The sequence below is a fragment of the Dasypus novemcinctus genome, chromosome 10 (assembly GCF_030445035.2).
Source record: "Dasypus novemcinctus isolate mDasNov1 chromosome 10, mDasNov1.1.hap2, whole genome shotgun sequence".
Lineage (NCBI taxonomy): Eukaryota > Metazoa > Chordata > Mammalia > Cingulata > Dasypodidae > Dasypus > Dasypus novemcinctus.
Window position 1 is genome coordinate 64,469,242 of NC_080682.1, and position 12,498 is coordinate 64,481,739.

General features: G+C 33.8%; 1 protein-coding gene across 2 annotated transcripts in view; it reads left to right on the forward strand.

Annotated features, from left to right (window-relative positions):
• KIF18A (kinesin family member 18A) overlaps window positions 1–12,498 on the forward strand; it is a 116,636-nt gene that overhangs the window by 74,644 nt on the left and 29,494 nt on the right. For both annotated transcript variants that reach the window (XM_058305614.1, XM_058305615.1), the window contains exons 11-13: window positions 1,548–1,712; window positions 5,277–5,398; window positions 8,076–8,311. In XM_058305614.1, the coding sequence (XP_058161597.1) occupies window positions 1,548–1,712; window positions 5,277–5,398; window positions 8,076–8,311 (523 nt within the window). The remainder of the gene's footprint in view (window positions 1–1,547; window positions 1,713–5,276; window positions 5,399–8,075; window positions 8,312–12,498) is intronic.

The following is a 12,498-nucleotide window of genomic DNA, read 5'->3' on the forward strand; positions in this document are numbered from 1 at the left end:
TGAATTTGATTCCATTGGTCTAAATGCCTATACTTATGGCAGTACCATGCTATTTTGACCAATTTGTAATAAGTATTAAAGTCAAGAAATATGCATTCTCCAACTTTGTTGTTCTTTTTTAAGATGGTTTAGGCTGTTCAGGGCCCCATACCCTTCCAAATAAACTTGATGATTGTCTTTTCCATTTCTGCAATGAAGAATGGTAGAATTTTGATTGGGACTGTGTTGAATCTGTAAATCATTTGGGGTAGAGTTGACATCTTATGAGTATTTAGTTTTTCAATTGATGAGCCGGGACTGTCCTTCCACTTATTTAGGTCTTCTGTGATTTTTTTTTAGCAAAGTTGTATATGTTCCTGTGTAAAAACTTTTACGTCCATTATTAAATTTATTCCTACATATTAGATTGTCTTAGTTGCAATCATAAATGGAATTTTTTATTTCCTCCTCAGATTTTTCATTACTAGCATATAAGAATACTACTGACTTTTGCATGCTGATATTGTACTTCTGAACTTATTAGCTCTAGTAGCTTCATTGAGATTTTTTAGGATTTCCTGTGTAAAGGATCATTTTGTCTGCAAATAGTGAACATTCTACCTCTTCCTTTCTAATTTATATGCCTTTATTTCTTTTTCTTGCCTAATTACTCTGGCTAAAACTTCTCCCACAATGTTGAATAACAGTGGTGAGTAAGCATCCTTTTCTTATTCCAGATCTTAGAGGGAAAGCTTTTTCGTCTGTCATCACAGAGTATGATATCTGCAGCGATTTTTCATATATGCCCCTTTTATTTTGAGGAATTTTCTTTTTAATCCTATTTTTCTAAAGTGTTTTTATCAAGAAAGGATACTGCCTTTTCTGTTATCAATTGAGGTGATCATGTGTTTTTTCCCTTTGTTTTGTGAATGTACTGTATTACATTAATTAGTTTTCTTATGTTGAACCACCCTTGTATTCCTGAGATAACTCCCACTTGAGCATGGTATGTAATTTGTTTAATGTGCTATTGGATTTAATTTGCTAGAATTTTGTTGAAGGTTTTTGCATCTATATTTATAATTGAAATTGTTCTCTCTCTTCTCCTGTAATATCTTTATCTGGCTTTGGTATTATGGTGATGTTGACCTCATAGAAAGGGCTAAGTAGTGTTTCCTCCTCTTTGTTAACAATTTCCTCTAATATTAGGATTTAACATGATATTTAGAACATATTCCAAAATACGTATTTGCCAAATATTTCCAAACAGTGACTCAATAGGAGTTCCCTGATGGAAAATGTCTCCATAGAGCACCATCACACATTATACATTTGATAGGCATTAGAAGTTTTATCAGAAACATACTCTTAGGTATTTTCAGTTAGGATCTTCCCAATTTCAAATATTGTCATTAGACCAACAGGTCATTTCCTGCCTTGTTTCTAAATGTCCCTGCAAAACTTACTAATTTTAAGCAAAATGAAAATAATTTGATTTAGCTACTTTACTAATATTACACTTATCCAATATCATAAAATTGGGTTGACTGTTAAATGCATTGTTTCAGGCCACTTGCAAACGAGATCATAGACTTGCAATGTTGAAAACTCGTCGCTGCTACCTGGAGAAGAAAAGGGAGGAAGAATTGAAACAATTTGATGAGAATACTAATTGGCTCCGTCGTGTTGAAAATGAAATTGGACTCTTGGGTCGAAATGGTCATATTCCAAAGGTACAGATGTATGTGTATGTTCAGATTTATTGCATAAGAAATGAATTCTTTAAACCTGCTGTGTTTATTGATGAGTAAATATCATTCATAAGGCAATTATTATCTAATCTCTATGCATTTTCATAAACTCATTTTGCAATTTTTACCTGAATATACCTTCTTTCTAATTATTGCTACATATGCCTTTCAGAAGCGTAGTGTTATTTTTAAATGTTATTCTTATTGCGCCATTTTATGAGGTAGCTCCTTTGTGTTAGAATAAAGTAATTCTATTTCAGACTGTATTTGAGGATTTATCATGTAGGCTGTATTAGTCAGCCAAAGAGATGCTGATGCAAAGTACCAGAAATCTGTTGGCTTTTTTAAAGGGTATTTATTTGGGGTAAAAGCTTACAGTTACAAGGCCCTAAAGAGTCCAACTCAAGGTTAGTTTCTCACCAAAGTCACTTACCCCATGTCGAAGCAAGATGGTTGGTGAGGATTCAGTCTTCCCCTCTCTCAGCTACAGGATGGCGTGGGGCTTGTCTCTCTTCCTGGCCCACAGGAGCCAAGTTGTATCCTCTTCCATGTCAAGACAAAATTCTTCTGTCTGGCATCTATAGAGCTCTCTCTTCCCATGCATCTTCTTCTGTGTCTTCTTGAGTGAATGTTGGTTTATATTGACCACCAAGGGGGCAGGGTCTTAACCTGAGTTAGATCCTAACTGACATGTTCAAATCAAAGCCCTAATCTTAACATAACAAAAACATCTCAGCTGAATCTAATACAGTCATCAAAGGTTATCACGCCCAGTGGAACAGACCAGTTTGCAAACATAGTCTCTCTTTTTAGAATTCATAAATCATAAATTGCCATGTAGGCTTTTTAAGTTTCTTTTAAAACTATGTTTTGTGCAAAAATTGTTATAAATGTAGTCATAAATTTAAAATGTTACTACTATTTTCACTTCTCAAGAGCCTTAATTTACTTTGTATTTATATTAATCTAGCACATTTGTGCATTGAATTAATATTCTAATTTATAGTCCAACCCCAACTAGAGCCTATGGTCATTTGGTATTAAAGCAGGCAAGAAAAGTCAATCATAGAAATTTACTAGTTTACCTTTATATTCCCATGATCATAAGCTCCCAATTTAAAAAATGGTATGCTATCCTTTCTTTATTATTGTTATCATTATTGGTGATTTATTTTTGTTTTTATTAGTCTACTTAGCCATTTTTAAATTAGTCAATATGGTTTGGGTTATTTTCAGTAAAGTCTTATTTTTCTACGAATCTACCTTCTAGAATCGTCTAAAGTAGAACTTTTGCACATCTAAATAATCTAGAATTCTTTTTTAAAGTCCTTGTTTTTTATACATCTTATTACAAATACTTTGTAAAACTTTGGTATTAAAACTTTGTTTCCATTCCTCCCATCCTAATTCCACCCTCCTTGATTCTTTCTGTAGGTATTTTAACAGGTGAAATAATTTCCTAGCGATAAACCATTTTTTTCCTAAGTAAGCAAACTGAGACATAACTTAGTTAAGGGACTTAACACAAGGTCACACAATTTCTGATTTTCAAATTTGTACTTATTTCACTAAATGCATCTTCATTATCTACCTCTTAGCATCTCAAATCTATCTACTTCTCTCTGTCTCCATCTTCTTGTACCCTAATTCAGACTTCCAGCCCTTTCACCTACATTTATTCTTCCTGTTTCCATTCATGTTTCATTGCAATTCATTCTCTCAACTGCAAACAAAATGAAATTTCTAAAAGATAACCATGTTCACATTATTCTTTAATATCTTCTCCCTAGGAGATGATTGACCAGGCCTAGCCTGGTCTTGCACATGTATCTCTCTCAAGTTTTATGTATTATATCTTATTATACTCTACCTTTAGTCATTACAGGCCTACATGTAGTTCTGAAAGAAGGTCATGCTCTTCCAATCAAATCTGGTCATTTGTGTCAAGGCAAAAGAAGACTCAGATTATAAATTTGGTTTTCCAAAGATAACAAACTAGCTAAAACTGGTTGTTAACTGATGTAATTAGAGAATCAAACTTTGTTTCTTATTAAAAAGTGATTTAAGAAGATACAGGAAGATTATCAGAGAAAGTATGTAAGAAGGGATTTTTTTTAAAGGAGAAAAGACTGTGGACTATTTAGCTAATATGTTCATAATATTAGTACCAATGAATTTTCTAACTGGAAAGAGCTAAAGAAATCAACTAGTTCATCTCTTAAATTTTAGTCACCTAAACTTATCTCCATAAAAGCCAAATGTTTGACATGAGGTTGTGTTTGTGTCAGTGCTGAGATCATCTCTATGGCTGATTCATAGGCCTGTGCGCTAACAATTATCATTCTGATTTCCTAAGGAGAGTTTTTTTCTAAAATATTTGCTTGTATTTTTTGAAGTATAATTATGAATTATGAAAGTAGACATTCTCCAACTTTAGTATATCTCGGGCACTGAGAGTTATATTGCTTTGCCTGCCATTATCTCTGTCATTGGCCTAGGAAATATTTTTTAAAAAGAAAAGAAAAACAACTTTAAGCTTTTAGCCATGTCTAAATCAATGAGTCAAGAGCAGATTGGGAAGTAATATTGAAAACTAAAATGAATTATGGGAAATCTCCGTAGGAGAAGTGTCATGGCACAGTTCACTTCCTTGAAAGGTTATTATCTCAGGCATTCATAATGTTCAGAAAAATCTCACTCCCTTTTAATAGGTAATCTTAGTAATTTTAGGTGGTAGATTAGAGTGTACCTGGGCCTAGACAAGTGAAGTTTAGGAAAACGGAAGCCTACAAAAGACAGAATTCATATCTTTTCACACTTTTGCCTAGGATGAAGCTTATACCAAGAATAGATGAGGGAAAAAAATCCTCTCTTCTTTCATACAATCTCTGTTTCCAAGCTACCAAACACCAACTAATATTGTTTGTTCATTCATTCAGTAAATACTTAATACATGCACTGCAGAAACAGTACACTAGGGCCATAAAACTGAACTGTTTTCACCCAATCCCGTCATGGTATATACTAGCACAGAAAGAAACACTAAAAGCAAATAAATGAGTCAATCGATCAGTCGATCAATTGATGAGTGAAGGAACAATGAATGAATCAATCAATGAAAGAAATTATTTCTAATTAGTGCTATAACAAGGAATATATGGTATGGAGGATCTCAGTCCGCAAATACAATTCTCAGGGAAAGGCTCCCTGAAATTCAAGCAAAAACTGTCCATATTCATCATAAGCATAATATACATAAAGTACAGCATTTTGAGCAAATTAGATAGACCAAGAAACTACAAGTAAAATTTGTTCTGAATTCCTAATTTTCAGTTTCTAAGGAAACTTTTGAAATTTATCTTGCTTGTAAGTTATGAACCACCTATCCAAAAACTCTTTATTTTTCAAACTCTTGCTAAACATATCATTTCAGATCTTTAAAAAATGTAAACAATTGGCACCAATATAAAATGAGTTTTTTTAAAATTGATTTTATTTTAATATTATTTACAGAATCTGAAGTATATTTTGCATTGTTTTCCCCAGGAACTCAATAAAGATCTTCAGTGTCACCATTTATGCCTTCAGAACAAAGATTTGAAAGTACAAATTAAGCATATGTTGGATTTAGCTTGTTTACAAGAACAGCAACACAGGCAGACTGAGGTGTAAGTACATGGGTTTCCCTGCTTCACAGATTTTAACACTGCAGACACAAGATACCTGAAGCATAGAATTTCATTTTTCCACTGAGTTTATCTTGTATGGCATACATTATTTTTTTCATGTATCTGCTAGTGGCAGAAAACATGCAGTGTTAGGAAACATCAAGAGACTAAAAAGAGATGTGGTTCCTCCCTTCCAATCAATTTATTACTGTGCTTTATAGTTTTAAGAGTACTTTTTCTTTTAAAAAAAAATGTTATGACTATATGCCCATAATACAAAATTTCAAAAGAACCTACAGTGTGAAAATGAACCTGTCTTCTGCCTATATCCTACAATCATTTTCCCTTCTAGAGGCAATTACTATTAACAACTGAATTTTTTTAAGCAGACAACTTTTAAGCATTTGTTATTCCATAATGATGTTTTGTTATCATTAAAGTGACTACTGAAATTATTTGTATTTCAAAATCAGATACCCCAGTTTTTCATGTGATGCTCTAAGCTCTTTATGCTCTCTCTACTGACTCAGTAGTAATAACTTAATCATTTGAGTTTTGAGACATAATAGTATAAAAGTTCAACTTAATCTTTATTTTTGTGATCTTAGATAAGTCAATTCTTTTGGTATTACTTTCATGCTCTTTTAAAACAGGAAATTTATTTCTATAAGGACTTATTGCAGCTCTAAAATTCTATTCGTGTTATACTTGTGTAGTCAAATAACTGGTAATTAATTTTCAGTATTTTTTATTTAGAAGAAATATTAGGCATAGCCATGAAGAAAAGAAAGGAACAGAAAAATTTCAGGGAAGCTTTCTGTGACTAGAAGCTCAATCTAATTTCTTCATATACTCAAAATAGACATTAAAAATTAATTTACTAGCATTAATACCACCTGCAAGAGCCAAAGTCATCATCAAAGAAACATTATTTCAACCTATATATGTTATATCAGACAAATAGATTAGTACTTTTAAGAAACGTTTTTTATCGCAAGAATGGAAAAATTTATTTCAACAATTTGTGAACTAGAGTATCACAAACAGAAGCAATATGGCATACTAAGAAGAGTATGAGCTTAGAAATCTGTCTTGGGTTTGAATTATACTAAAAATGTAACCTTAGACTAATTACTTAACTTCACTAAGCATAGTTTTCTTATATATAAAAATATGTCATAATACTTGCCTTATGAACTTTGAAAGGGACTAAATGACATGAAATCACATGATATAGTACCTGTATCAGGGGTCCCAAGACCACCTCCAGGTTCAGTGATTCACTAGGAAGACTCATAGGATTTATCATGTAGTTGTACTCAGAACTGTTATTTATTACATAAAAAAAAGGCAAAGCAAAATCAGCACATAGAAAGGGCACATTTGACAAAGCCCAGAGGAAACTAGGCACAAATTTCTAAGAGTCCTCTCCCAGTGGCATCTCACAAGATGAGCATAATTTTTCCAGCAAAAAGTTATGACAGCATGTGTAAAATGTTATCTATTTGTGAAAGCTCATTAGATACCCACTTTCCCCAAGTTTTTACTGGGAGCTGGTCATGTAGGCACTCTCTGCCTAGCATGTACCAAAATTCCAGACCCCTAGAAGGAGAGCAGGTCTTCAGCATAAACCACATTGTACAGTTTAAGCACAGTGAGACATTCCTGTGAGTTATGGCAATGGTAGGAACTATCCAGAAATCCAAGTATCCAGACACCAGCCAAGATCCAACCTTGCAAGCAGGCCTTTCTAAGGATAGCAGTCTCAGGCCTCCCATATTAACTTTTTCTGCACAGTACCTGATTCGTGTAGGTCCCCAATAAATGGTTCTTCTTATTGACTTCCTGTTTTGTGATTTTACCTTCTTGACTTAAATAGAATATGTACTACCCCTCCCTGCAAAAAAGTAACATTATTTGTACTGCTTTCCAAATATTTAAGATTCCTAGATAGTAAAATAATCATTTCCCTGTGAATTAAAATTAATGACTAATTGTTCTTTTCCCATTAATGGCTAATTGTTCTTTTGCATCAGAGCTGCGAATCTGGTACCCCAACCATTCCTTATCATTCACTATCCTTGTCTACGACTTTTCTCTTTGAAACCTTTGAATCTCATTCTGAAAGTCTTTGGTTTAGGTGGTGAGGAACTAACTTGAAGGAGAGTTGGTTTTCTTTTATTTATTTATTTTTTGTTTATAGCTAAAATATGAGTCTTATTTGACTTAGTGTATTAACTTTTCATTTCAATCCCATGATAATTAATAACAATAACAGTATCTTTGGTTTGTAAAGTACACTATGCTTTGCAAAAAGCTTTGATACATATTTAACCCACTTAGTCCTCAAAACAATCTATTATAAATAGAGCATTGTCCAGTTGTCCCCACTTCACAGAGGAAGAAACTTCACTTTGCCCCTTGTCTAACTAAGGTCATAGAGCAAGGGCAGAGGAGCTGAGACTCTTTCTGATAATTATTAGTAATTCCCATCCAAGATTATCTACCTTATACTTAATATATTAAGGATATTTGGAAGTATTACCTTGAAATAGCATATTCACACATGGGATCGTTTTAATGATATGCTAATCCTTTGGTGATACATAGAAGAATTGGAATACTGAATTTAAAATTTAGTTTTTATCTCTCTCTTCTTATTACCTTCTGTATATAGAGTATTGAATGCTTTACTTCCAGTCCTAAGAAAACAATATTGTGCATTAAAAGAAGCTGACCTATTAAATGCTGCTCTTGATTCTGACTTCAAAGAGATTGAACATTTAGTTGAGAGGAAAAAAGTGGTGGTTTGGGCTGACCAAACTAGTGAGCACCCAAAGCAAAATGATCTACCAGGGATTTCTGTTCTTATGACCTTTCCACAACTTGGACAAGTTCAGTCTACTCCTTATTGTAAGTATAACTTTTTGTTTATTGAGTAAATAGTAACTTTATTTCAAAAGAGTAGCCTCCTTTATATATTAATTTACAGAAGTTAACTTTTTAAATAGGTTTGACATTTTGTCAGATTTAATGGGAAAATTAGCTTCAGAATCCTTTCAATTTACCAGTATCATCCAAGGATCTAAAAGCAGATGTGCGTTGATGTTCTAAATAATTTTAAGTATATTTACCCATTTTTTATGAAAGTGGTTTTATTTCCCATCCTTCTTTAAATTTACCCTATATAAGGACTGAAGTCTATAGATATGAATGTGATATTGCATAATATATAATCTGATTTTCAGATCGACTACAAGGGTAGAATTTGCTGCTTTTCTATTGCTAGATCACTTGGTATCTCTTTCTCTCATTGAAATATATATGGGACATTGTAATTGCAAAGCAAACGTATAATCTTGCTTTAAAAAATTCAAAGAACATGACTTAAGAAGTAGCATGCCTACTTCGACTCTCCAAAGAGCCCCAATCTTATTATGCCCTACCACAAAATAAATGCTATAACAGTTAGGTTGCCCTTGTAATGTGTGTGTGTGTGTGTGTATGTAATTTTGGTTTTAGACAATCTAACTCTAGCTTTTTGTTAGGCTATTAGTCTGAAATTTTTGTTTATTTTGTTTATTGTGGACATTTTTAGGGTATTTACATAAAGAAGCCAGCAGTTTTGAGAACCAAGATAATAGATGTACCATAATTTTACTTAACCATTATTCTGTTGGTGAACATTTGCATTGTTCATTCCTTTTTACAGTTAAAACAGTACATTAGAAAACATGCTTGTATACTCACATTTGTGCATGCCTAGCAGATTCGTAGAAGCTGATTTGCTGAGTCAAAGGACTTTTTTTTAAGTGCACCTTCTTTCAAACTGCTCTCCATAAAAATTCTTCCTAACCAAGAGTGTATGAGAGAACGTGCATTTCCTTCCACCTTCGCCTACAAAATGATAACATTGCAACCAATAGCAATTATACTCTTTTTTTTCCTTTTTATCCTTCTTTTTTGTGTTTGTTTGTTTGTTTTTTGAGGTACCTGGGCCAAGGATTGAACCCGGGACCTCACATGTGGGAAGCTGGCACTCAACAACTGAGCCACATCTGTTCATCTGAGTTGGTTTTTTCATTTGTTTGTTTTTGTTGTTTTTAGGAGGTACTAATGACTGAACCCAGGTCCTCCCATATGGGAAGCAGTATAATTTTTTTTAAATTGCAACTCTCAGATTACTAGTGAGGTTGTTTCATCTTCTGTGATATATCTTTTACTCATTTGAGTTAGTGTCTTTTTTTGTTTTGTTTTGGGTTTTTTATTTTGTTTTTTTGGTTTGGACTCATTATATAAGAACTCATTCTTAGTGTGATGCTTTTTTCCCTCATCTTTATCAATCCTTTAATTATTCTGGGATTCTTAATTTTTATGTAGTCAAATCTAGCTTTATTTTCCATTATGGAGAATTTTTTGCGAATCTGGCAACCCAAAGGTGTTTACTATATCTTGACTCTCAACTGCAGTTCATATTTCTCATGTTAGCCAAATGTATGCGGGACTGATAGATGACTTTTTATGCGCCAAAGTTGTCCATTTTGATAAAAGTCCCATTCATCTGTTTTTTCTTTTGTTACTCATGCATCTGGTGAAAAATCCAAGAAATGATCACCTAACACAAGTTTTCTTCTAAGAGTTTGATAGTTTTGATTCTTATATTTATGTCTTTGATCCATTTTGAGTTTATTTTTATATATGGTGTGAGGGTAGGAGTCTACCTTTATTCTTTCGCATATCCAGTTTTCCCCTACCATTTGTTGAAGAGACTATAACTTTCCCCAGTGGGTGGACTTTGAACCCTTGTCAAAATAAATAGCAGTAGATGTGAGTGATTCTTTCTAAACTCTGAATTCGATTGCATTGGTCTATATGTCTGTCCTTTTGCCACTATCATGCTGCTTTGATTACTATGGCTTTGTGTTAAGTTTTAAAAGTGTTAAGGGTGAGGCTTCCAACTTAATTCTTTTTCAAGTGGTTTGCCTAGTCAGGGCCCCTTATCCATCCATATAAATTTAGTGATTGGTTTTGCCAAAGAAAGCTGTTGGAATTTTGATTGGGATTGTGTTGAATCTGTAAATTGTTTTGGTTAGAATTGACATTTGAACAATATTTAGTCTTACAACCTATGAGCACAATCTATGAGATCATTTACTTAGATCTTCTTTGATTTCTTTTAGCAAAGTTTTGTACTTTTCCATGTATAAGCCTTTTAAATCTTTGATAAAATTTATTCCTAGATATTTGATTCTTTTAGTTGCTGTTGTAAAAGAAATTTTTTCTCAAATTCCTCTTTAGATTGTTCATGACTAGTATATAATAGCCTTACTGATTTCCTCATGTTAATATGTACCCTGCCATTCTGCTGAATATGTTTATTAGCTCTGGTCCTTTTGCTGAGAATATTTTTAGGGTTTCCAAATATAGGAACATGACATCTGCATGTAGGGAGAGTCTTACTTCTTCATTTCCAATCTGGGTACCTTTTGTTTCTTTTTCTTGCCAAATTTCTCTGCCTAGAACTTCCAGTACAGTAGTAAATAACAGTTGTGGCAATGGGCATGCTTGTTTTGTTCCTGATCTAAGATGGAAAGCTTCCAGTCTTTCACTATTAAGTGTGATGTTAGCTGTGGATTTTTTCATATATGCCCTTTATCATGTTGAGAAAGTTTCCTTCTATTACCAGTTTTCTGAGTATTTTTATCATGAAGTGGTGCGGGATTTTGTCGTTTGTCTTTTCTGCTCAATTGAGATGATCATGCAGTTTGCATTTTTTCCTTTGTCTTACTAATGTGGAGTGCTCAGTTAATTGATTTTCTTATGTTGAACCACCTTTGCAAATCTGAGATAACCCCTATTTGATCATGGTGTATAATTCTTTAATGTGCCGTTTGATTAAGTTTGCTAGTTTTTGTTTTTGTTTTTGTTGAGGATTTTTGCTTCATATTTATATGGGAGATTGATTTGTAAATTTTCTTTTCTGGTGTTGTCTATCTTGCTAAAGTATTAGGGAATGTTGGCCTCATAGAATGAATGGAAATGTTCCCCATTCTTTATTTTTTAGGGGAGAGTTTTAATAGGATTGATGTTAATTCTTCTTGAAATGTTTGGTAGAATTCCATGGAAAGCCATCTAGTCCTGAGCTTCTCTTTGTTGGGAAGTTTTTGATCACTGATTCATCTCTCTACTTGTTGCTGATCTGTTGAGATCTTCTGTTATTTCTTGTTTCACTGTAGCTAATTGGTGTGTTTCTAGGAATTTGTCCATTTCATCAAGATTTTCTGATTTTTTGATGTATAATTGTTTGAAATATCCTCTTATAATCCTTTTTATTTCTGTGGGGTTAGTAATAATGTCATCCCCCCCTTTCATTTCTGAATTTAATTATTTGTGTCCTTTTTTTCTTTTTCATTCTACCTAAAGATTGTCAATTTTATCCTTTAAAAAAATAACTTTTGTTTATGTTGATTCTGTCTTGTTTTCTTAATACTCTATAGCATTTAGCTCTGCTTTTTTTTTTTTTAAAGATTATTTATTTATTGCCCCCCCCTCCCCCGGTTGTCTGTTCTCTGTCTCTATTTGCTGAGTCTTGTTTCTTTGTCTGCTTCTGTTGTCGTCAGCGACACAGGAAGTGTGGCGGCACCATTCCTGGGCAGGCTGCACCTTTGCGCTGGGCGGCTCTCCCTACGGGGCACACTCCTTGTGCGTGGGGCTCCCCCACGCAGGGGACACCCCTTGTGCGTGGCAGGGCACTCCTTGTGCGCATCAGCACTGCACATGGGCCAGCTGCACACGGGTCAAGGAGGCCCGGGGTTTGAACCGCGGACCTCCCATGTGGTAGACGGACGCCCTAACCACTGGGCCAAGTCCGTTTCCCTAGCTCTGCTTTAATCTTTGTTATTTCCTTCCTTCTGCTCTCTTTGGGCTTAGTTTGCTCTTTTTCTAGATCCTCCAATTTGGAGTTTAGGTCTCTGATTTGAAATCTTATTTTGTATTGTAAGCATTCAGAACTATAATTTTCCCTCTTAGCCCTACCTTTGCTGCATCCCATAAGTTTTGTAATGTTGTGTTTTCCCTGTTATTGGCCTAAAAATTTTCTA